Raw genomic sequence first — 23,981 nt, 5'->3', positions numbered from 1 at the left:
ACTGCTCAAAAAAATAAAGGGAACACTTAAACAACACAATATAACTCCAAGTAAATCAAACTTCTGTGAAATCAAACTGTCCACTTAGGAAGCAACACTGATTGCTTCATGATATATAGCAATCATGAACTTGAATAAATTGCTGGAAGATTTCAACTTGTAACTTTATTCCATCTGTTGCAGCTACGGATCCGTTTCAAACAGCAAAACCATCAAGAACTCGAGGCTCGTGAGCCAAAAAGATGATGTGCATGTGTGCATCATGTGCTTGAGAGCAATCATGAACTATCAGGTATACAAGCGGCTGCACCTGCATTTCACGTTGCATGGTCCTGTGTGGTGCACAGTCTGACACGGATGGGATGATGCGTTTCCTGTGCTGTCAAGTGTTGAACACAATTTTTTTTTTCTTACCACATCCTGCTCACTTGTCTGTTTCTCTGTCTCTCCATGCAGTATGGCTTCAATATGGTCATGTCTCATGCACATGCTGTCAATGAAATCGCTCTCAGCCTGAACAATAAGAACCCACGGTAAGAACCTGTGGAGCCCCGGGGCCCCTCCACAACCAGGCCGGGCTGAACAATAGGTGAAACCGTGCAGCCAGCTCATCCGATATGCTTCCTCATTCTCTATGGGGCTCGGCTTCTCTCTGAAGTCGAGGATCAGAGGCACGCTTGCAGGCTGTAAAAGGAATGTTTACTAAAGAAAGATTAGTGGTGAACCACAGGATTGACCACTATATAATGAAGAGTATGAGAACAAACGTTTAAAAATCAGTACAAAAAAACCCAACTAGTTTTGTTTAACACTGGATGTGGATTATAACTTATAACTTCTTAATGTTCTTTATATAATTTTTTTTTTTAAAGATTTTTCTGAGTAGCTTCATATTCCAGTGTTAGTTTAGAATGTCTTGTATTCATGAGATTCTCTTGCACTTCCAGGACAAAGGCGTTGGTCCTCGAGCTCCTTGCTGCTGTCTGTCTTGTTCGAGGAGGTCATGAAATCATCCTTTCAGCTTTTGATAACTTCAAAGAGGTGCTTAGTGCCATTTTGAACTAATTATGAGAGACCCGCTTCTTTCTACTTGTGTATTTTTAATCTAGAATCTAGGACAGGGGGTTCAAACTACCGCCATCTACTGCTTTCTAAAAGAACAGCAGGTTACTGTTTAATAAAAGTCCATTAAAAAAAAGTTATTTATTATGGACATTTTTTATGAGCATAAAAAAATTGTTTATTTGAAATTTCCAACTTTAAATTTGATTTAAAAAAAAAAAAATTAAAGAACGTTCCATAGAAGATGGAATTCCCAGTGGAAAAAAATTGATGTTTCTCAAATTGTCTGTCTTCATAATACAGTATTGCATATTGCCGTGGATATAAATTTAGGGATAGTGAAAGTATTTTATTTATTTATTTTTTTAAAAAAGCACTTTTTAATGTGAATTCATTTGTATACAGAGGTTTTTGAACATATTGCTGAAATGCTCAGTAAAAGATGTTGCTAGCATTTTAGCACTTTTTATACATTTAAAAAGTGCAACATGCAAATTATTATTATGAGCATAATACCCAACTTAAACGTAATAGACTATTTGTTATAGCTGGCATGTTGGATGTTGCAAGCATGACACAAAACATCGAAGACACAAATTTGGTCTTTTACAAACTTGTCACAGAATTCGTGTCACTGCATCTTTTTCATTTCAGGTTTGTAAAGAGAAGCATCGCTTCGAGAGACTGATGGATTACTTTCGTAGTGAGGAGGGAAACATCGACTTCATGGTAGGAAAAGCTGTCCCTTACCCATACATGTTTCTTTTAATGTCAACATAGGTTTTGATCAAATACTCTGTTTCTAGTTGGCACTAACTTAAAATACGGTTCGTACTGGCATCTCTACACAAGTAAAAACTCATTTTAATGGCAGGTGTTAAAGCAAGACTCCACCGACTTGGTGTCATTATCCAGATACAGATCACAGTACCAGGTATAAATGGAGTCTATGTCTGTTTGCGTTTGTGGCCTAGGTTGCGTGCATGCAGTTTATTAACATCGTGGTCCACTCGGTCGAAGACATGAACTTCAGAGTCCATTTGCAGTTTGAATTCACCAAGCTGGGACTTGATGAATACCTAGAGGTAAGGAAACCATTAATTCCGAGACAAAACATTTAAAACTTCACAGAGATTGTGTATGAGGTGCCGCTGATTCCTAACCGGCCCTGTTGACGTCAGAAATCAAAGCACACGGAGAGCGACAAGCTGTCAGTGCAGATCCAGGCCTACCTGGACAACGTGTTTGACGTGGGTGGCCTCCTGGAGGATGCCGAGACGAAAAATGCGGCTCTGGAGAAGGTGGAGGAGCTGGAGGAGCACCTGTCCCATGTAAGTGCACCACCCAGTCTGGACCACCAGCGCTGCTCTCAGTGCCCGCTGTTGTGCCTACTTAACTTGGCTGTCTCCATGTGGTAATTAGAAATCTACTCTGTGTTTGCTTTTCACAACTGGTTGGAGATAATAATTGGGTGGGGGGAATGCGGGAAAATAGTGTGTGAGGAACAAAGTTATTATTGTCCTTGCCGCGCTGTGTTTAGTGTTTTTTTTTTTTCCAAATCCCACGCCGCTGTGCTAAAGGCCTCCTTCACTTGGGAGAAGGCCGTAGGCAGTCCTGACATCATTTGAGGAATTTCATAACAAACCCTGCTCTCAGGGGTCAGGAATGGTGGGGGAAGATCAGAGTGAAGATTCTTGGTGCATTCCAGACCAGCACGTGTAATGCCATCGAAATCAAAACTAAAAGCTGTGTCATGATCGCGCTGCATCGTTCTGCTGGCTATATCTCATTTCTTATTGATGATGCGGCGTCCAGAAGGGAGCGGAGCTGGGGAAGATGCCCTCTCATCACTCTGTTACTCTCTCCGTGTCGTTTTCTCAGGTGACTGAGAAGCTGCTGGAAGTGGAGAATGAAACGATGATGAAAGTCGCAGATTTGGAGAAGCTTTTACTCCAGAAAGATAAAGATCTGCAAGCAATACGGGTGAGCTCTAGTTGCTATGCTATAATTCCTTTTTTTTTTTTTTTTGCCGTTTCGCCTAAGTGTGGCTTTGAGAGTTTCCTATTTGAGTAATTAATCTGTTTGAGATGAGCTGAAATGAAAAGGAAAAAAAAACAAAAAAAAAAACGAGGTCACAAGGAAACAGGATGTTTCTATAAAGTGCCGGAGCCCTCATAACGTGCTCTTTACCGCCCCCCGGTGGCTGCTCAGGAGACGTACGAGTCGACCAACACCCAGGTTAACACCCTGAGGAGGATGATCAAGGAGAAGGATGCTGCGTTCCAGAGGCAGGTCAACATCGAGCGGCGGCTGCTGGAGCTGGAACAGCAGGGCACCATCCGTTTGCACAAGAAGCCCGATGGCGACATCTCTATCGAGCCGCTGGGCGTCGGGGGTGGCGGGATCGGGATCACTTTGGGGAACGTTGGCCAGCTGATGTTCGGTTCCACGGCTGGGCTGACAGAACCCGGAGGACCAGACACCAGCTTGCCACCCGCGAGTGAAGCTCCACCGCCTCCTCCACCGCCTCCACCACCTCCCCCTCCTCTGCCTTCTGCTTCAGGTGATGCATGTGAAGGTTTTCTTGTTTTACTTTACGCTCTCAGAGAGCATCTGGTTTCAGCTCTTTTATGCCAGAGCAAAGTGACGGGTCACAGCACTGTGCAGCTGACCCAGACAGGAAATGGTAACAAAAAACAAAAAAAAACAACAAACAGTTTCCTGTGTTTTCAGTTCTTTACATTATTAGACCATGTTTGATTTAGGAGCAAAATAAAAATTTTTCACTGAATAGAAAAGTTACATTAGTGGAAATATAGCTCATACTGTTCTAAAATTAGTTTCTGCATTAATCACAGCTGTTCCAGTTCCACCGCCTCCTCCTCCTCCACTTCCGCCTCCACTGCCAGATGCTTCTCCCTCCGTCATCATGACCCTGGGTCTGTCAGGTGAGATCAATGGGATGTTCTTTGTTTTGGATGGTTCTAACAATTTACAGCCTATTTTAACATCATTTGTGTGTTTAAAACACCACTCCACAGCAATCAGAATCAAGAAGCCAATCAAGACGAAGTTCCGTCTGCCCGTATTTAACTGGACGGCCCTGAAGCCCAATCAGATCAACGGCACTGTCTTCAACGAGATCGATGATGAGCGTGTGCTGGAGGTACATCCAGAAGAGACTTGTAACGTTTTTTTTTTGTTTTTTTTTAAACATTCTGGTTTAAAATGTTTTTGGAGGCGGTAAGAAAATAGAAACAGTTACAGATCAATTGATAAAAAAATAAATAAAAAAACCCATCTTCCTTATCATCCTGCTCAATATCTGTGGTGGGAATGTAAATCTGGGTGAGTGGCTAAAAGGCAGGTTCCTCCGAGCTAAATCATTATTAAGCCCTTTGTAAAATAAAGTTGGGACTGCTGCGTAATAGCTATTAGAACCTCTGATCATCTTCTGTAGCACATTTTGTCCTCTTTGTGTTTTTTACTTCTGAGAGGAAAATGGTTTAGTTACACTCAGTGTGGAGGGTTTGAAATGGGTCTTTCGTATCTGTTTAGAATCAGAATGCATGATGTATTTCTCATGCAGGAGCTGGATCTGGAGAGGTTCGAGGAGTTGTTTAAGACGAGAGCCCAGGGCCCTGTTGTGGATCTTTCTTGCACAAAGAGTAAAGTCTCTCAGAAGGCGGTAAACAAAGTCACTCTGCTTGACGCCAATCGGTCTAAAAACCTGGCCATCACGCTGCGGAAAGCCAACAAGACCACAGAGGAGATCTGCAGAGCAATTGAGAAGTACGCATCTCCAATAAGCTGAACAAAACGAAACGGTTACCCACTGGACAAGGTACAAATGAGCGTTGCTATTTTACAGGTTCGACCTCAAGGCTCTGCCTGTGGACTTTGTGGAGTGCCTGATGCGCTTCCTGCCCACCGAGGCGGAGGTGAAGGTGCTCCGTCAGTACGAGCGCGAGCGTCGTCCGCTGGACCAGCTGGCCGAGGAGGACCGCTTCATGTTGCTGTTCAGCAAGATTGAGCGGCTCACCCAGAGGATGAACATCATCACCTTTGTCGGGAACTTTGCGGACAGCATCGGCATGCTCACCCCGCAGCTCAACGCCATCATCGCTGCGTCTGGCTCGGTGAAGTCCTCGCCGAAGCTGAAGAGGATGCTCGAGGTTGGCGAGGGTTTTCGTAGCGGCTTTTGTGCCGCTTGTGTTTGTTTGTTTGGTCGGGGAACAAAAACTTATAACTCTGCTTGTCTTTTAGATCATCTTAGCTTTGGGAAACTACATGAACAGCAGTAAACGTGGCAGTGTTTATGGCTTTAAGTTACAAAGTCTTGATCTGGTGAGTTTGAAATAAGAAAAATCCAGCCAACGGCATATTGCTTTGTAGTTTTTGTTTTTTTGCTGATGATGATGATGTTTGTTTTTTTTTTTTTTTGGCTGTGCAGCTGCTGGACACAAAGTCCACGGACAGGAAAATGACTCTGCTCCACTACATCGCTCTTATTGTGAAGGAGAAGTACCCAGAACTGGCCAACTTCTACAATGAACTGCACTTTGTGGATAAAGCTGCGGCGGGTGAGTAAGCTCCAAACCTTTACGGTGTTTTTAATGGATAAGGCTTTAAAGTTGCTGACCCGTTCGAACTGCGTGCAGTGTCTCTGGAAAACGTGCTGCTTGACGTCCGAGAGCTGGGCAAAGGCATGGAGCTGATCCGAAGGGAGTGCAGTCTCCATGACCATCCGGTGCTGAAAGGTTTCGTCCAGGCCAGCGATCCGCAGCTGGACAAGCTGCAGCGGGACGCCAAGACGGCAGAGGTACTGATTCTAAAGCTCACACTAAATATCCAAAGAGATGCTGGAGGGGGAAACAAAACACGCTTTCAGCTCTCTGACGTCTCGCACGTAACCACTGTTTGCTCCTGACTCGACAGTGTTTACAAACTGCGCTTCCACTCTCCTCCCCGTCGATTCTAGGAAGCCTTCAACAGTGTGGTGAGCTACTTCGGAGAGAGCGCCAAGACGACTCCGCCCTCGGTGTTCTTCCCCGTGTTTGTGCGCTTCATCAAGGCCTACAAGGTGAGCCCCGGCGACCTCCCCTCGCCTCTGTGTGCTGACACGCCGCGGTCTTCTCTGCAGGCCTTCTGGGAAGTTCCCTGGTTTGTTTTAAGCTCCGCCTCGGAGCGGAGTTTGGCCGCCTCTTTGTGCCACAGGACGTGGCGTGTAGTCTGAAGGCAAATAACAGGAAAGGCCAGCTGGGGCTGACTTTAGAGTTGCAGCTGTGGTGTTTAGACTGCCCCCCCCCACCTCTGAGCTTTTACCCCGGACAGCCGCGCCCAGGCCCCGCCACACAGCACACATCCTGGGATTGTTCTCAGACTGGATTTATGGGATCTGCTTAAGGAAATGTACAAGACACAGATTTAAGGGCACAAGTGTCTGTTTGAGTTCACGTAGAGAGTTGGACAGTAAGTCCAGATTTATTGGATTTGTCCTTACTGAGGGACACACAAGGTAACCTTGACAACAATCCAGAATTTCGCTGGAATAAAGTCTCAATGCTAAACCAGAACCCTGAAAATAATGTTTAAAGTTTTAGATGAATACAAAAACACAAATTAGTGGAAATTTAATCAACCTAATTTATTTAATGCTTTATAAAAACTTTTAATTTTGTCCCACAATGTCCTCCATAAAATAATGTTTAAAAAGGACAAGCTTTTAAATAAAGTACATAGCATAAGTATTCACTCCCCTAGAACCCTACACTTTATTTTATTGGGATTTTGAATTGACCATCACGAAGTCGCACATAATTGTGAAAACATTTTACTAATTAAAATCAGGAAATGTTTGACATATATTTGTATTAAGATTCTTGGATCTCGATACAAATGGATGCCAACGGCATAATGATGCCGCCACACATTGTGGTGTTGGGTTCAGTGTGATTTGCAGTGTTGGTGTTCCTCCATGCATGAGCTGAGCTCGTTCTTTGATCTGCTTTCTGTGTCCTCTTTGTGGCTTGTGGCCAACTTTAAACGGCACGTTCGCTAGCTTTCCTGCAGTGTTTTTTTTTTCTTTTCGTGTTACTCCCCAGTATCTGCAAATCTCTACAGCTCCTCCAGAGTCACCTCTTGGTCTCTTCTCTGGTTAATTACTCTGTTTGCACAGCCTGTTAGCTTATTTAGATGATTTACAGTTATATCAGATTATTCTGACCTTGGACTGAGGAGAGCTCTATGAATTGTTTAAAGCTCTTTATTCTTTTTAATTCATAAACTAAAGCTGCTTTAATCTTCTCCACAGCTTCACCCTGACCTCCCTGGTTTGTTCCTTTTGTTTTTATGATGCAATTTGTTCATGAATGTCCTCCAACAAACCTTTTAGGCCTCAACAGATTAATTTACGGATAGTTCACTATTTACTAATGAGATGACTCTTGAAGGCATTTTATTTTTAATAATACACACCACACTTGGATTTTTTTATCTTTATAAAAAAAAACTAAAAACCTTTATCACTTAGTTTTTACTTTAGTTATTTGAAGAAATGCTAATAGCTTTGCTGCACATTTAAAGTTTTATGACAGCTGGTTGGCATAATGCATTTTGCATACATCATGTCCTGTGAGTAATTTGCGACTGCTGAATGTTTTCGCCCACCGTTGGCTGCATGTGTGGGCCACTGATTGGTCCAAATTGCTGCTCTCTGCCCACAAACACATGGCAGGATAGATTATATTGTGTTTGTGTTCTTGTTATGCTCACAGCCAGTTTTTTCAGGTTATTAGATGCACAAAGTGGATTTTAGCTTTTCTTTTATTCATAGTATTTTTTTTTTTTTTATTTTTTTTTACTTGCCATAAGTGTGTTGTATGGTAATGGGGTTGTTGAGTTAATAAGTGTAAAAATAAAAGGTGATTGCAAAAAAACAATCATAAAAAAGGAGAAATGTTCTCATCTGCTTCCCAGAGTACAGTTTCTGCAGTTATTTAGGTTTTGTTTCACAAAGATATGTGACGCATGCCTTCCCTGTTTATGTTGGAATTCTGAACTTGTGCTAAAACGGGCCACATAAATCTGTTGACTTGGATTTATTTGAGTTGTAGTTCATTTTTTTCCCCCCTCCCCATATTTTCCCCGTCTCAACAGGATGCTGTGGAAGAAAACGAACTGAAGAAAAAACAAGAAGAAGCCATGAGAGAAAAGTTACTGGCTCAGGAGGCAAAACAGCATGACCCCAAGGTACAGTCCAATTTCAGCCGGATGAATCTTCTGCAAAGTTCTGCACATAGTTGTGAAGTTCGGCAAAGTTTATTACCCTGTGATTTAAAAAAAAAAAAAAAAAAAAAAAAAAAAAAAAAAAAAAAAGAACCGTCAGAAAAGCCCAAATCCTCTCTGCTGACGCAGGTCCAGGCGCAAAAGAAGAGGCACCAGCAGCAGGAGCTGATCGCAGAGCTGCGGAAGCGGCAAGCCAAAGACCATCGACCGGTGTACGAGGGCAAAGACGGCACCATCGAGGACATCATCACAGGTGGGCCAGAAAGAACCATTAAAGGGCCCCACGTGGGCGCCGGCAGCCGCCCCGGTGTTCCCAGGCTCAGGATGACTGTGGTCATCGACTGCTCAGCTCCTTTGAAGTGCACCTTGTGCTACATACTGCAGACACCAGCACATCTGGAGCACAGCAGCGCATAGCAACAGCTACCGGCTGCGTCATAGCGAGGCGTCCGGCCAGCTGGGAAATTTACAGCACTAGAGTGTTTTTCTGTCAGATGGGCAATTTGGTGCAAAAGCCTTTAAACCCGCTCCCCCCACCCCTGCTTCTGCAGCATCGGTGTACGCTCAGTGATATTTTTGCTGTAATCCATAATCACGCTCTAAGATGTCGATAATATAAATGTTGCATCAGTATTAACTTTTACGATGTCAGTAATGGCTTTTAATCACTGGGCAGTAGGCATGGGCCGGTTACAGCTAATTGACAAGTAAAGCAGAGTTTTAAAAGTTTAAAAAGGATTTCAAAACCACTAAACTGTTGCTTTGGTTATAATCCCTTTTAATTACGTGTCAGAGAAAGTGATAGTCATCTGAGTTTTCTGCAGTTGCAAGAAAACTCACCTGCAACTGCATCTTCCTTATTGTTCCTGTGCACTGATTGTAGGTTTCAGTTACACTTTTCCTTAAAGATCCACCAGTTGATTGGTCAGAAATTATCTACCAATTTAAGCATGATTGACCCTGATCGGTGATCGATGAGACGCATTTCCACTTTTCAATAAATTCATTTTTGTTTAATACAAATCTGGTAAAAGTCAGGGACATATAATGTGACGTCTAAATAAGAATGTTTTGTAATCGCATCTTTTTTGTTGTTGGATTCAAATCCATTTCTTCTATCAAAGAATCCTGCAGCACATTTTAAAATTTTGTTTCATAGTCCAGTTAGGGGGGGAAAAAAAGATATTGGTTACACCCTAAATCAGCAGGACAAACATTTAAAACAGAAAAGCTTTGTTTTGCTTATAAAATAAAACATTTGGTTATATTTTAAGTCAAAAGAACTGAAATATTCTAGATATTTAAGTAAAAAAAAAACCATCAATAATATTTTAGCAACAGTAGAAATGATTGTTGCTTTCCAGTTGGAAATAAAAGCAGTCGCATTGCGTCATACTTTTTTGATTAAACCTTTAACTTTAATACGGCCATGCTGTGGTATTTTTTTTTTTTTTACAAAACTTTCACACTGTGAGAATCTCTCACCAGCCCATGCCTATTGAGTCACAATAAGCACCAACCCAACTAAAATCTGAGATTTGTTTTTTTTCTCATTTTACCCTCATAGAGTATAAGGCTTTTTTTTTTTTTTTTTTTTTTAAGCAACAGATTTCCAGAATGTTGATTTCATTTTGTTGCAGGTTTACTCGTTTTCTACATAATATGAAGTCAGTTTTGTTCCCCAGGGCAAAACGCAGTGTGTCAGTGTCTCAGGTGTGACATGTTCTTCTCTTCCTCCTCCCGCCCCTCCTTCCCCCAGTACTGAAGAGCGTGCCCTTCACGGCCCGCACTGCTAAACGCGGCTCACGGTTCTTCTGTGAAGCCAACCTCTGCGACGACGCCAACTGCTAGCCCTCCCTCTCTCTAATGCCAAGGTTGTCCAGGTGTCTCCCCGTATGACTCTTAATCCCACTCTGCATGAAGCATGATCCCTGTCCCCTCACCCCACCTCCAACAACAACAACAACCTTGTTAACTAACGTGGGCCGTCTTCTTTCGGTTGCTTGAGTTTTGTTTTGTTTTGTTTTTTCTTTCAAGATGGCTTCTATCAGGCGTTTGGTGATAGGAGGCAGCCAAACCTCTTGGGTTGGAATTTAAGAAAAGCAGCTGCAAAAAAACGTCGACATGTTTTTTTTGTTGTTGTTGTTTTTCTTAGAAATGAACAAAAAAAAAAAAAAACATGTTGACACACTTATGTTGCAATCAGTAATGCAAATAAGCATTTATACAGCATGCATGGCATATATTGCTCTGTAAGGCTCTTTCATGTAATCCTGAATAGAAAGAGGTTTGGCTTAAAAACGCCAGTTTTATCCAGTGAGACTAACTTGTTTGGTGTTTTGGTTTTCTGACTAATGTATGACTTCCCCTCCCCCCCCTTTCCCCTCTTCAACCGCTGCTGTTTATTCCACCCTCCCTCCAGCTGAAAAGAAGATTAATGACAGTATTTCCCACTCCTGAATAGCGGGTAAGGAAGGTAGCCTGGCTTGAAACCTGGCCCGCTTGGCCCTCAGGCCTCCTGTGTGCTGCTACAAGTGATGTCAGCTGCTTCAGCTAGTGCCTCACACAAACAACAACAACAACAAAAAACAGCTTTGCAGCACTAAAATGTATTTTAACCACAGGGGAAAAAAAGACAGCTAACGCTGAAGCCAGGTAATAGTGCATAAACAAGACATAATATGCCCTAACTTTCAACTGACTCATAAAATCTGACTTTCCTCCTCCCCGTCAGAGGTGAAGTTTAATAAATATCGCCTGAAGATCATCCTCATCCCTCTCTAAAATGTGTTGCATGTCGTCTGGTGTTACCATGTCCGCCATGTGTGTCTTTGCTAACTGTCGTCTGCAGCGTGCTCAACAGCTGTTTGGTCAGCAGGCATGGGGAAGTAGAAATGCACATTCATTTGATAACACAGATTTGTTTTTGTGTCAAAAACGACTATTGGCCTAAACGTTGTTTTCTAAGTTAGTTGACCAACTAAAAAGCTTGCTGATCGCTGTAACGTAAGCAGTGCATTGTTAGCATTAAAGTGTTGCTCTTTCTGCATCCCCAAAGCCTTGAATTTGTCTTTTGTTGTATAGATGAAATTCAAGGTTATGGGAATATTTCATCTACTTGTTGGATCGTTTATGCTCTCATTCGGGTGTCGTGCCTCACAAAAGTATTCATACCCCTTGAAGTTTTCCACATTTTGCCATTTGACAACCACAAAGTGTGGCGTACATTTGCACTCTGCCCCCTTTCAAACAACACTAGAGAAACCAACCAGCAGTGAGTGAAGTGGTGGAGTCCACTTTCATGGACTCTATCACACGGTGTTGTGAAGGCTGGTATTGATGTTTTCAAACTCCTGGTCTTGACTATACGACAAAGGAGCATTAGGGCCAGAGGATTCTCACAATAAAAAAAATTAAAAATAAATAAAAATCCTCTTAAAGTCATATGATGATAAAATCATGATTTGTTTTTGTCAATTGCCACTATATTAATAAGCTGAATTGAATAATATGAGAATAAAATCAAAATGTTTCCAGCATCAAGTTGTAATAATGCAAGAATATAGTTGTAATTTAATGAAGCCTTGTAAGGAAAAGTAGCAGCACTGCTTTAAAATGACAAATGTTGAGCATTTTAACGCTCAACGTTTCTATTTTGGTATCGATTTTAAAAATGAGAAAATACTTCATCTTTTGTCATAAAGTCACAATTGGCAGCAGGACTTAGAAATAGATAGTTGTTTGCCAGAACTTTTTTCTCATTAAACAACTATTTTCTTATTTTACAACTATCTTCTGCTAACATTATGTCTTTATTCTGCTAGTATTATGACTATTTTCTCATTATGTTATGACTTCATTGAAAAAAAATTGTCTCAGTCTAGCTTTCATACTCCATCGTATGCCTCGGACTTGCTGGATTGTGATTTTTTTCTAGTTGAAACATCCTTTCTTTTTTCTTTTTTTATTAAATCCTAGTGTTAACCCCCAGCCTGCAGAAAAATGCAACAAATAGTTTCATACTTTGATAATGTCAACACTATCAACTGTGCCTCTTTGCACCAAAGATGAGCTGAATGAGAAAACAAGAAGTAACATTTTGATTTACTTATTTACTTTTTCTGTCTGAGTGAAATGCCAGAAAATAGGACATGAATGAAGTCCTCTAGATTCACTTGTTATCTCCACTCACTCTGCCTGTATCTAATGCTAATGTTGATGTTCAGCTGGATGTACGTTCTCTACAGTCGTTTGTGTACCGTATTTTCCGCACTATAAGGCGCACCTAAAAACCTTCAATTTCCTCAAAAGAGGACAGTGCGCCTTATAATCCGGTGCGCCTTATATATGGACCAATATTGAGACGGAGACTGCGGCAGCAGCGTGTCTGTTGGTCTGTGTTACCCAGAAAGCAGTTGGGCACAATTTCGCAACACCAAAACCGTGAGTGAAACAAAGACTGGGGACCACTTCTTTATTATTATTATTATTATTATACACCCATATTTGTAGAGAACGGAACAAATCATGTCCCGTATCGGTTCAATTCGGGACTGTAACTAGCATCTATTCCATGCGCCTATGAAAAAAGTTAAAATAGGCCATTCATTAAAGGTGCGCCTTGTAGTGCGGAAAAATATGGTGACTTAGTATATTTCCAGATTTTATTGGACAGGCGGGATGGAGTTAAGTAATTATTGGACTAAAAGCTCTTAAAATTGGCAAAAGACAGGATTAGAGCAACTGTAAAATACGGCAGCCTCATTCTGCTGGTATGTGAACACATTTTGAAAAACATCTATCATGTTTATTCCGCTTGATTTATTTTCATGTCCCAGTACATTGAAGTTTGTGGTTGAGAATGCAAAAAAAAGGGGTAAGAATGCTTTTACAAGGCACTATGTGTGTGTGCGTGTGTGTGTTTGTGTGTGTGCGCGGCGCGCGCGTGTATTTTGCTGAACTTTGATGATGTAAAGACTCAGCTGCCATTTTATTGAAAACACCTGAGCGAAATGAGCGCAGCAGCTGATGATTCTCTAATCATTAAAGTAACAGTTATTTCACCTTCATGATAATTATGAAGGACGGCTTTCTATAGGATTGCACACACACACAAAAAAAGGCTTAGCTGAACTCGACCAAATATCAGACAGCAAACAGTTCCTCAAGGTTAATTCAATAAAATGGAAACTGAGTTTGTCTTTTTGCATTTGTTGCTTGAAAACGCAGACACGAACCTTTTTTAGGGTTGACCTCCAAGTCGTCTAACGTGTGCGTCTCCTCCCTGTCTCTCACCCCTCTTTCCTCACCTACTCACAGATCTCCGAAACCAGCCCTTCCTGCGAGTCGATGCCTTGATCCGGAGCGGTTGGAAGAGACCCTAAACCACTTACCTGCCACTTATACCCCCCCTTCCCTTTATAACACTTGTCCCTGTGTCCCAGTGGTCCCTCTCAACCCCTGAGAGGTTGCAAATCACAAAAAAGGACTAAAAAGGGAGGAACGGGGCAGAGCTCTTGTTTTGGCTGAATAATTTATTTATTTATGGAGGTCCTCCTTAGCAGCCACTTTCAGCAGGCAGGTATCGTTAACCAAGCACAATGAGGATGCTTCTCCTCCAACCCTCCCTGCTGTGCCGGCGCTGAAGGTCAGACTAGTTCGGTCGGAAGGCGACTGCGGCAAAGGTGAGACTAGTCCTCCAGAACCCGTTTCCTTACTCGACTGCAGGAGTGAGACCGGGAGGCGGTCCCGAAAACGTCGCCAACCGGCTCAGTCTGCCTTAAAGACATTTGCAGAACAATCCTCCATAATCGGACTCTAGCGGACTATTTATTAGAGTTTTGCCAAGTCTTTCTCGTCGTGTTCAGTCGAGACCCGATGTCGAGGAATGTTTATGTAGGTCGTACTCGAGAGGAAAACGTTTCCTGGTTCTTCTAGGTGAAGCTAGTCCAACCAAAATGTCTCCAATCATATCTTTAAGAAGTGCCTTTTGTGTAAACAGTGTTATTGTTGTATGTCGGCCATAATTTGTTACTTCATTTGGTGAAGATTGTACTTTTTTTTTTTTTCAGCCTTGTAATACCCACAATATGTAAGCTGAAAATCAGGCTTTATGAACACCTAGAAAGTGATTTCTAATATTTACCCTTCAAGTAAAATAATCTGACATAAGTTATACTTGGGGGGGTTTGGGTGAGGTTTATCCAAGCAAATGTAAAAAAAAAAATTGAATGTTACTTCATGTATCTTGACGACACTTCCTGTCACACTTTAGGTGGCATTTTGAAAGTGACTTATTTGCCAGGAGGTCTCCAGATTTACACACACAATGTGGAAGATATTGGCCATAAGATGCATCTCAATAAATTAGAATATGATCAAAATCTAGTTTATTTTAATATGTCAACGAAAAATGTGAAACTCATAGATCGATTGCACATGGAACATTATATTTCAGGTGTTTATTTCTGTTTGGTTTGCCGATTGTGGCTCGCAGCTAAAGAAATCCAAATGTAGTTTCTTGGAAAATCAGAATGTTTGACCAACAAAAAAAAATATTTTTAATGTAGAAATGTGTACAGTATATGAACTAGTAGCACGAGATGGAGAGAATCAGCCTGTGGCTCGGCTGTGGTGTTAATGAACCGCAGTGTGCTTGAATGCCGTCCTTCAGCTCGTCTGCATGATTGGATCTGCCGTTTCGTCTTGGCCATACTCTGCGGTTCTCTCGCAGTTTAGGGCAGGAGGGTTAGCAACGTGAGGTTTTTAAGCCCGGTATCCTCTAAAATACCCTGACAGATGGCCACACGGACTTTGGACTTGGGCAGCAGACGACACAGCTCTTCGAATCACCGCCACCTGTGAAATCTTTACACCGGACCTCTCGTAACTCGGGGCTCTGGAGTCGTCTGTGTGTGGTTTCTCTTGAAGCGCCGGCCCAAACTCTACCATGAGCTTTGATTCCGAATCTTCTAGAAACCAGTGACGATCTCTGATGCCTGTGGACCTGATCTTCCGATGGTTTTCCTTCCATTCAACTTTTTGTTATTTTGCTGGGATACGGCAGTCTGTATATCGGAGACTCCTTCGGGTTAGCTGATCATCTATATCTGTAGCTATACGTTTTCATATTCTATCTATATAAAAACAATTCTGTTGATTCAGTTTAATTCTTCAGATTTTCCAAGAAACAGAATAAACACGCGCAGAAAAAAAATCTTGTGTTTTTGCTTGGATTTAAATTGAATTCCTGAAATCAATTGGCGCTTTCGTGATATTCTGATTTACTAAGATGCATCAGTACATGTGTGTTTCTAAGCTTTTGTTTAAGTCATGGCAAATGGTTTGTTCTTACACTACATACTTTGGCTTAAAATAGTATGAGACACTATTCTTTACAAGAAAGGTTTTATTAATGTAAATTAAAAAGAAAAAAAGTTGATCAAGGAATGTTCTTTGTAAAGAAGAAAAAAATATTTCTGGGATCATCAAGTGCCTGAAAGGTGACACTTTCTGTCTAATAAAAATGTTGAATAAGAACCTTCATCAGACTGCAGGGTCATGGGGAAAAAAAGTTTTTGGCTTCCTTTCTTTGACGAAACAACATTCAAACAAACAATTTCTACATCTTTGCGTTTTATTTCTTAGGATCAACTAAGATACTCTTCCTCCATTTCTCTCCAAATGACAGACGGGGCCGTTGTACATTTCTACTAGAAAAATCCATTTAATTTCTTATATCAAAAAAAAAAATAAAATTATAACAAAACAAATCAGATCCACAAACCCGTGGACTTTTTGCTACCAAAGAAATCCTCCAACCAAGACATGATTGTTCTAATTTACACGAGTCATTTTGAACAGAACGTTGAAACTTAAAAAGGTGATGAATACTGTTAACAAGTGAAGGGTAAAGCCAGACGTTCCTCAGTGTGTGTGTGTGTGTGTGTGTTGAGTTTGAGCACCACACGGTGTGATATGGCAGGTATGGCTGACGGTTTTAAAAAGCAGCACACTGAGACAAACAGAAGGTTAGCAGCAAAGCAAAACAATAAAAAAAAAAAAAAACGCTCATCAGGAACGAATCAGTCTCACTATGGAATGGATGCTCGCCGAGCATTTAGCTAAGTTACAGTTAAACCTAAAAAAATTTTTAAAAAAATCGATCTCACACGTCGTACCATCAGTCGGTCTCCCTGGCCTTTCCTGAAAGTGTACAATCAAAAGACAAGGAACGGAGAAAAAAAAACCTAAAATGCAACCTCTGCTCGTTTTCAGTGAATTTAGACAATTTTGCCTTCCGCCCCCCCCCCTCTAAAACTATGGAGCAGTGTCACAGCTCCCATCACGTCCCACAGATATCTAAAAAATAAAAATAATAAAACAAACCCAAGGCCACAGACAGCCATTCCTGGATTTATTTATTTTTTATTTTTTTTTGTTAAATCCAGGAATGTGGACTTACAATCATCCTCGTTAAACGCTCAAAAAAAACTGCAATTGAATCATTCATTGTTGCTGACAAAGATTACACAAGGACTTTAAAAATAAAATGTTAAAAAAGTACAGACTGCTATTTGTTACTGTTTGTTTGTATTCCTGGGTAATATTTTCAAGACACTTTGTTAATAGATTCATATATATACTTTTATATATATGGAAATATAGATTTTTATATTTATATATATATATATAACTTTAGTCTGTGCAAGGAGGTAAAAGACAATCACTTGAATGTAGCTGCTGAGTCCTCTGTGTGCATTCCTCTGTCAGTCTCCTTCCAGCAGCAAACTAAACATGCACATCTAAAGTGGAAAGCGTCCAGGAAGCATTCGTGGTGAGCACTGACATTACTCTTCTGAGCAACTAAACACTTGGCAACTTCTTCCTCCAGGATGGAACGATACTCCCCTGCTCTCCCCCACAATCCCTCCTCCAGTACAATTCATACCAAAAAAACAAAAGCAAAAATAAAAACATGACATCTGCTCCACAGCTGTGTCTCTCTCCATCTTTTACATTTGCACAGAGGTAGTGGCTATATGTAAAGAGGAAGTGAACAAAATTAAAAAGAACCGATAAAACGTCTATAAAATGGTTTGTTTTCCCTCACCGGTTATTTTTTTGTGTTTGTTTGTTTTTCTATGTCAAGGAACAAAATATAATACTGCAATCACTTAAAAAAGTAGTCCTTCATATTTATACATTTTGTACAGAGTTCTTGCGGTTGTTTTTCTCCTTTGTTGCTTTTCTTGTCAGCTGGTAAAGGCATATGATGAGAGAGAGAGTGAGAGAAAAAGAGGGAGCTCGCTGGCTCAGCTCTGGGTCGGACGAGGCGGGGCGACGTCGGCAGAGGTCAATCCCGGCTGAGCTCTACACCAGCGGGTCATTCATGTCCTCGTCAGCCTGAGACAGAAGCTCCTTCTTTTCGTCCGTGCTGGCCAGAGAGTTGCGGCTGTTGTGGGCGCCCATGTACAGGGTGGCGTACACGGGGTTGGTGAAGTTGGTGGGCTGCCGGGGACACGAGATTACAAGGTTGTTACACGACGCATAAGGCAAGATTTAGAGAGCTCAATTCAGAACTTTTTATTTAAAAAAAATCTTTTCCAAGAAATTCTGGTGTATGGAGGTGCGCCTGTAGGTTTATCTAACTTCAATGATTTCCCCAGAGGGTTTTTCCATCGTTACCTTATCTGGGTCCAAAGTGAAGTCTGAATCTAGCAGCTCCCCGGCGTCGTCGTCGGGGTCTCCTTCGTAGATCTTGTAGGCCGGGTTCCCGATCTCAACATTCATGGCTCCGTTTGTCATCCGGTGATGCTGGAATCCCTTTGCGCTGCAGAGCGAGAAACGGCGTCTTTATCAATCGTCTTTATTCAAAAGCATAAAATCTGCAGCTCTTCGGGAGAAAACATGAGTCAAATAAAGCCAAAAGGGAGACAAGTTAAATGAAATCAGGTATTGACGTAACTATCTTAACACATCTCATACAAACAAGACAATCATTTAAGGTCAAATGAGCCTTTTTATAATTTTGTTTTTTTTTTTTTAAAAGGCCATTTGATTAAAACGATCAGGTATACAGCAGCATGTCTTCTGCAGAGAATGCTGGACGTTGCAAATATTCAGCTCTTTGCAGCTTCTGAACAGTTTTTTTTTTTTGTTTAATAAATTCACAGCTGAAGAGTATCCTTGCAAGCACATAAAGACCGACAATTACACACTTAAACACAACATGAAAAGTTATGGAGATGGTGAAAAGGTGTAAAACGTTCAGTTCCCCATGCTGCTGCTGATGGGGAATCCCTCACAGGGGTGGTTAGGAGGCAAACGGGGAAATGGCAAGCAAATACAAACCGACTTAAAGAATATAGAAATAAAATAGACAAAAAAAAAAAAGCAAAAAAAGGCAAAGCCACTCTGACTGTATATCAAAAGAAGGAGAAGCTACGGGGGAATTATTTAGCCCCATCGAGTTACCGCGAGCACTGAGAGCGAGATTTGCCCGAGGACAGAAACCTGGGAGACAGGAGACAGATGCTGTTATCAGAATGTAACGCAGAAAGAGAAGCTAGAGAGAAAAGGATGAAAAATGGAAGTCGAGTCCCCCCCAAAAATATGCTTATTCTTTTTTTTTTTTTATTCAGTACTCACCCACGCATTCTCCGCTTGTACCACAAGATGGCGCCAACAACCAGCAGCGCCAGCAGCAGCAGCAAGAGGATTGGAATCACGACGGAGGCGGAAACTGTGAGGAGCAAATGGCGTGAGCAAACCATACCAAAGGGCGTTCTTTTATTAGCACAAGGCGTTTATTGACTTACCACCACCGGCGGCATCAGAAGAATCCACAGAGGAAGACGCAACGTCACATCGGTATCCTGACCATCCAGAATGACACCTGATAATAACGACCAGGGAGTCAGACAAACAGAGGAGGAGGGGGTTGTCACAGGTTTGGGGGAGTGGATACGGATCTTACCTGCATGCAGGAAGCTGAGTGCGGGTGTCGAATGAACACTGGCCGTGAGCGCAGTAGTCCAAGCAACTGTAGCAGGTGGAGTGGGTCTGACCATTGGTGCAGCTACATGGACACGTGGAGAGAGAGTTCAGCTTGTTATAAAGAGCAATTTAACAACAACACAAAAAAAAAGAAACCAGTGGAATATCACAGAAAAGCTCATTTACTTAAAAAAAATATAAAAAATTAAAAACAGAAATGAAAGCTTCAAATTTGTGTGTAAAGTTAATTTATTTTTTTGTGTCTCTAGAGTTCTGTCTTCTCAGCTTCCTTACTTGCAGGCGATTTCCCCGGTGCGCTGCGTGAAACACTTGCCGTCTCCACAGAACTGACACTTGTCGAGCTCGCACTGGTGTCCCGTGTACTGGGTGGGGCACTGACACAGTTTGGTGCCGTTGGAGGTCTGCAAGCAGGTCCCACCGTTTTGACAGAAGTCTTCACATTTACCTGATGAAAGAAAGAGGGCTTGGTGAGAAGAATAAACCACACACTGCAACTTTAAAACAGTTCAGTTTATGTAAATATTGACATTCAACAGACTAGAGTCTGATTTTTTTTTTATTTTTTTTTTATAATTCCTGTGGGTTTTGCAATGTCGGCAAACTGAAATGTCTAAACTCCAGAGCACAGAAAGTGAGGAAAAGTTTTTTTCTACTCTTGTGTTTAGAAGGACGCTGCTCAGAAGAGAACTGAAAAGTAATCAGTTACCTGTCGCACTTTTGAGTGTGATTTTCAATGTCTTTTCTGCTGTGAATAAAATTTACTTACACATTTGATTAAATATGACATATTTCTCTATTTAAAAAGTAACACTAAATCCCTTGCACAAACTATCTCAACCTCGATGCCTTAAAAGAGAATTTATCTGGAGGTGCTGCCACTTACTGTACTGGCACTGGTCTCCTTGGTACTCGGGTTTGCAGCTGCAGGTCGGCTGGTTGCCCATGCTGACCAAGCAGCTGCCACCATTCAGGCAGTAATCCTGGCAGGTGTGGAGGTTGCAGTTCGGCCCTGTGAAGCCTTTAGGACATCTGCAAGTCGGTGTGCCTGCAAAACCATTTCAGTTGTTAAACAGGGGTTTCAAGATAATCTCCCCCCCAGACATTTTGAGAAAGCAAAAGATGCACAAATTAAACGTTCCAGGAATAAAGTCATCACTACCTGCTCTACAGGCAATCGCAGCCCATACAATGATTGTTCTGCTTTAAAAAAACATGGACAAATCTCAATTAACTGTTAGCGAATTTAACTTTTTCTTTTTTTTTTTTTGCCCTGGCTGAAAATAACTTATGTCTGCACATAGACAGACATAGATATATCTATGTATATTTATGTCTGGCTGGAAATCCTCACACCAAATGAGTGTACCTGTATGGGAAGAGGTGCAGGTGCCTCCGTTCTTGCAGTAGTCCCTGCACTGGTTGACCTCGCATCGCGCCCCAACATAGCTGGGCTGGCAGCGACACTTCTGCACCTGATAGGCATTGAAGAAGCAGCTTCCGCCGTTCAGACACTGGATACTGCAGGGCTCTGATGGAGGAGCTGCAGAGAGAGGACAGGAGGGAGGAGACATCATTTATAATACAGCATTTAAACCCCTTTTTTTTTTTTTTTAACCCATAGATGAGATGCCGCTGAATGTGAGTGATATGTATGCTTGGACTTACTGAAAGATGACGAGGTGGGGCTTGCTCTCTCCACACAAGTACCATTGTCAGCGACGTAGTTGTTGGGGCAGGTGCAAACGGGCCCGCTGGGGCTCAGAAGACACAGCCACTCGCACTTTTTCTTGTCGCACGGGTTAGGTACTGGTGCAGAAATAAATTACATGCTAAGTAAGAGACTTCAGTGTCTGTAAAAGCGCAAAGTATGGCTTAAAGATGATTCCCCACTCACTGTCTGGCTGCTTGTATCGGTGGTACAGGACTATGTCAGTGGCGTGGTTGATGCCTGTTGTGAGGTTTTCCATCGGGCCTTTGCCGAACTTGTTGACCCGGAAGACAAAGTTGTTCATGTACGTGACGCCGTAGATGTAGTCCTCAAAGATATCAATGCTGAAAGGGTGGAGCAGGTCTGAAAATGAGATGAAAACGGGAGAAAAGCATTCAGACAATAAACTGATGTGGCAGCGTTACGTTTTCTGGGTTCTACTCAGACATGCAACTCAACGGTTTTTGATGCCAGAGACGGCGATGACGGGGTCCGAGCCGTCCAGGCGAACGCTGCCGATGACCGAGAGTTTAGCGTCGGCCCAGTAAAGACGCTCGTTGAAGTAGTCCACGGCTAATCCTGCAGCAGCAGAATGAAAATGAAAGAAATGTAAGGGGCTTTCGTTGGTTTGGAACATTTTGGACCTGAAAGAATCATTCAACGCTCAAACGGCGCTGACCTGTGGGCCACTGGATGTTTTCTTGAACGAGAGTCTGTCTAAGAGTGCCGTCCATGGCAGCCGTCTCGATTTTAGGATGGTTTCCCCAGTCTGCCCAGTACATGGTGCTAAAGAGACACAACACACAGTCGCAAGGCTCAGAAATGTGGCATTGAAAAAATGAGTGTAAAAGTGTTAGTACATCTTTAAATTCTCCCACATTTGATCAGATATTGGTCAAATTATAAAACCCAAGCGCCTTGTCAGTTCTACTCCAACATTTTAGACTACTTTGTGTTTGTCTGCCAAATAAATCCTCAATACCACATCAAAGATTCCTGTTGTAACATGACAAAAAATGTTAAGAGTACCAGTACAAGTTAGTATAGATTATAAATCAAGCATCTCTCTGACCTTCTTTGTGGGTCCACTACAATAGCATACGGCTCATCTATCATGCCAGAGATGAGGGTCTTGCAGTGCTGCCCCGACATCTGAGCCACTTCGATCACATCTCGACCGGAATCTGTCCAGTACAGGTTACCTGCCACCCAGTCCACTGCTATACCACGGGGCATCTTCAGCTCCCTGATCTGGATGTGAGCAAAAAACAACTTAGCAACTTTTTTTTTTTTTTTTCTTCTAAAGCGACACATCTTCAGATTGTTTACAAGCTTTACCTGCAGGTTGGTGATGCCGCCCTCGTTCTGCCGGCGGTTGCCGTGAGAGTTTGAGGAGGAGGAGGACGACGACGAGGACGAAGATGAAGACGGCTCCGGGAGCTCGTAGGAGGAGATGCGGCCAGTGTGCCAGTTGGTCCAGAAGATTCGGTTGCTTTTGACGTGCAAATCCATGGCGTCGATTCGCACGCTGGCGTCGCCCTGGAAGATCTGCTCGTAGCGCCAGTTGGGCATGCCGGGATCCAGGCTGCGGATTTCGTTGTCGTCGGCTATGTATAGGATCTGTCGACTGCTGTTCATGCCTTGGAGCAGCGGAGGAAGAAGCTGAAGCAGCGATTCTCAAAAGTTTTTAGGTTTTACTTTTTTTCTTTTTTTTCAAAATATTTTGGTGCATTTTTCCAATCAGAAGAACAATCTTCATAACTGTTGGCTCATCCTCCACAACATTTAGTCGTTTGTTCTGCAGAGGGTGGATACTATCTTTGCTGCATTGCCAGGAGCGTATCTCGTTGAAGACAGAAAGGAGCGTCTGGACGTGCAAGAATGATTTCCGGTGCTGCGTATGGTCCGATTCGTTTTCAAGATAAACTGCAATATCACTTACAATTGTGTACATCCTAATGCAGAGGCTGTTTCTTAAAAAGTTTGTACTTTTGTAGTTTGCTAAAACTAGTAGTTTGCGCCGTAAAATCCGAGCAATAACGTGACTTACGTGTCTGTTGTCACCCATCGCCTCACCCTTTACTCGCACGCGGAGTTCCAGACATGCGCAGTGGTTTCCTCTGAGCGGGAGAAGATGTCTGTCTAATCGTCAGTAATATAATAGCACTGCATAAATCATAGATATGGCGACATGTAAARTAAGCAGTGCTTCGCTTTCACAGACGGTGGGGACTTCGTCCAACTTTTAGCGTCACTTGGAAGGAAAGTTTAAAGAAAGGTAAGATCTGTGGACGTGATGCTAGCAAAGCTAGCTGTACTGACTGAGACACACATGTTGCATCTGATGAAAAAAAGTTGTCACTCATGCGCTGAATTATTGTGTGGAGGTGTTGACTGAGGTGTCGCATATATGGGACAACGCTGTGACCAAAGTGCAATATAGTGATATGATATTCAGGAACAATCCGATTCTTCTGGATGGAACTTTACTGATTAAATTTATTTCAGCTCTAAGTATTTAATATCTAGGTGTTTTATGGGAATGCGGATCTTTCAGATCAATTTGAGAAGCAATTTTGATAGGTAAAACTTATTTTTTTGTGTCATGTAGTGCAGGGTGCTGGTCTTGACTTGGTCTTGGGTAGGTGGTCTTGACTACAACTCTGCTATTGGCTCCTTGGTTGCCTGTCCTCTCCCACCCACCTTCTTCCCATCCCCTTTCTGTTGGATTTCTTTAAAAATAAATGCCACTAGTGGCAAAAAAAAGTGAAATTCATGCTATGTTAGGAAGGAGACACTATGTTACATAGTAAACACAATAATAACATGCTTTATCTGTGGCATTGTTCATTAAAATGGCCCATTTCTAATGTATTAAAATTAAATACGATCGGAACACTTAATG

At 42.1% G+C, this 23,981-nt stretch overlaps 2 protein-coding genes across 8 annotated transcripts in view; one reads left to right on the top strand and one right to left on the bottom strand.

Moving 5' to 3' along the window:
• Positions 1–16,498, top strand: part of fmnl3 (formin-like 3) — a 38,250-nt gene extending 21,752 nt beyond the window's left edge. For 2 of the 6 annotated variants that reach the window (XM_008413698.2, XM_008413694.2), the window contains 20 exons: positions 184–292; positions 457–533; positions 948–1,041; positions 1,717–1,791; positions 2,037–2,147; positions 2,244–2,393; positions 2,944–3,045; positions 3,274–3,625; positions 3,921–4,010; positions 4,104–4,228; positions 4,652–4,854; positions 4,934–5,237; positions 5,329–5,409; positions 5,516–5,645; positions 5,724–5,884; positions 6,044–6,145; positions 8,221–8,313; positions 8,479–8,602; positions 10,109–10,223; positions 13,669–13,759. In XM_008413698.2, coding sequence (XP_008411920.1) covers positions 184–292; positions 457–533; positions 948–1,041; positions 1,717–1,791; positions 2,037–2,147; positions 2,244–2,393; positions 2,944–3,045; positions 3,274–3,625; positions 3,921–4,010; positions 4,104–4,228; positions 4,652–4,854; positions 4,934–5,237; positions 5,329–5,409; positions 5,516–5,645; positions 5,724–5,884; positions 6,044–6,145; positions 8,221–8,313; positions 8,479–8,602; positions 10,109–10,200 — 2,575 coding nt within the window. In that variant the 3' untranslated portion in view covers positions 10,201–10,223; positions 13,669–13,759. Of the gene's footprint in view, positions 1–183; positions 293–456; positions 534–947; positions 1,042–1,716; positions 1,792–2,036; positions 2,148–2,243; positions 2,394–2,943; positions 3,046–3,273; positions 3,626–3,920; positions 4,011–4,103; positions 4,229–4,651; positions 4,855–4,933; positions 5,238–5,328; positions 5,410–5,515; positions 5,646–5,723; positions 5,885–6,043; positions 6,146–8,220; positions 8,314–8,478; positions 8,603–10,108; positions 10,233–10,771; positions 10,817–13,668 lie in introns of all 6 variants that reach the window. The other 4 variants (XR_534064.2, XM_008413697.2, XM_008413695.2 and 1 more) reach the window with 4 other exon arrangements.
• Positions 16,499–16,751: 253 nt separating this feature from the next.
• The window catches only part of lrp1ab (low density lipoprotein receptor-related protein 1Ab), an 89,567-nt gene continuing 82,337 nt past the window's right edge, over positions 16,752–23,981 (bottom strand). The window contains exons 76-90 of one of the 2 annotated variants that reach the window (XM_017305706.1): positions 22,415–22,716; positions 22,149–22,327; positions 21,756–21,862; positions 21,536–21,655; positions 21,263–21,439; positions 21,034–21,174; positions 20,735–20,908; positions 20,252–20,413; positions 19,642–19,813; positions 19,328–19,429; positions 19,170–19,246; positions 19,000–19,093; positions 18,826–18,864; positions 18,037–18,181; positions 16,752–17,859 (exon numbers count right to left, since the gene is read on the bottom strand). In XM_017305706.1, the coding sequence (XP_017161195.1) occupies positions 17,722–17,859; positions 18,037–18,181; positions 18,826–18,864; positions 19,000–19,093; positions 19,170–19,246; positions 19,328–19,429; positions 19,642–19,813; positions 20,252–20,413; positions 20,735–20,908; positions 21,034–21,174; positions 21,263–21,439; positions 21,536–21,655; positions 21,756–21,862; positions 22,149–22,327; positions 22,415–22,716 (2,129 nt within the window). In that variant the 3' untranslated portion in view covers positions 16,752–17,721. The remainder of the gene's footprint in view (positions 17,860–18,036; positions 18,182–18,825; positions 18,865–18,999; positions 19,094–19,169; positions 19,247–19,327; positions 19,430–19,641; positions 19,814–20,251; positions 20,414–20,734; positions 20,909–21,033; positions 21,175–21,262; positions 21,440–21,535; positions 21,656–21,755; positions 21,863–22,148; positions 22,328–22,414; positions 22,717–23,981) is intronic. The other variant, XM_008413699.2, reaches the window with a different exon arrangement.

This window comes from Poecilia reticulata, linkage group LG7 (genome assembly GCF_000633615.1).
Source record: "Poecilia reticulata strain Guanapo linkage group LG7, Guppy_female_1.0+MT, whole genome shotgun sequence".
NCBI lineage: Eukaryota > Metazoa > Chordata > Actinopteri > Cyprinodontiformes > Poeciliidae > Poecilia > Poecilia reticulata.
Note: the sequence above shows the minus strand (reverse complement) of the source record. Positions and strands in the feature narration are given on the sequence as shown.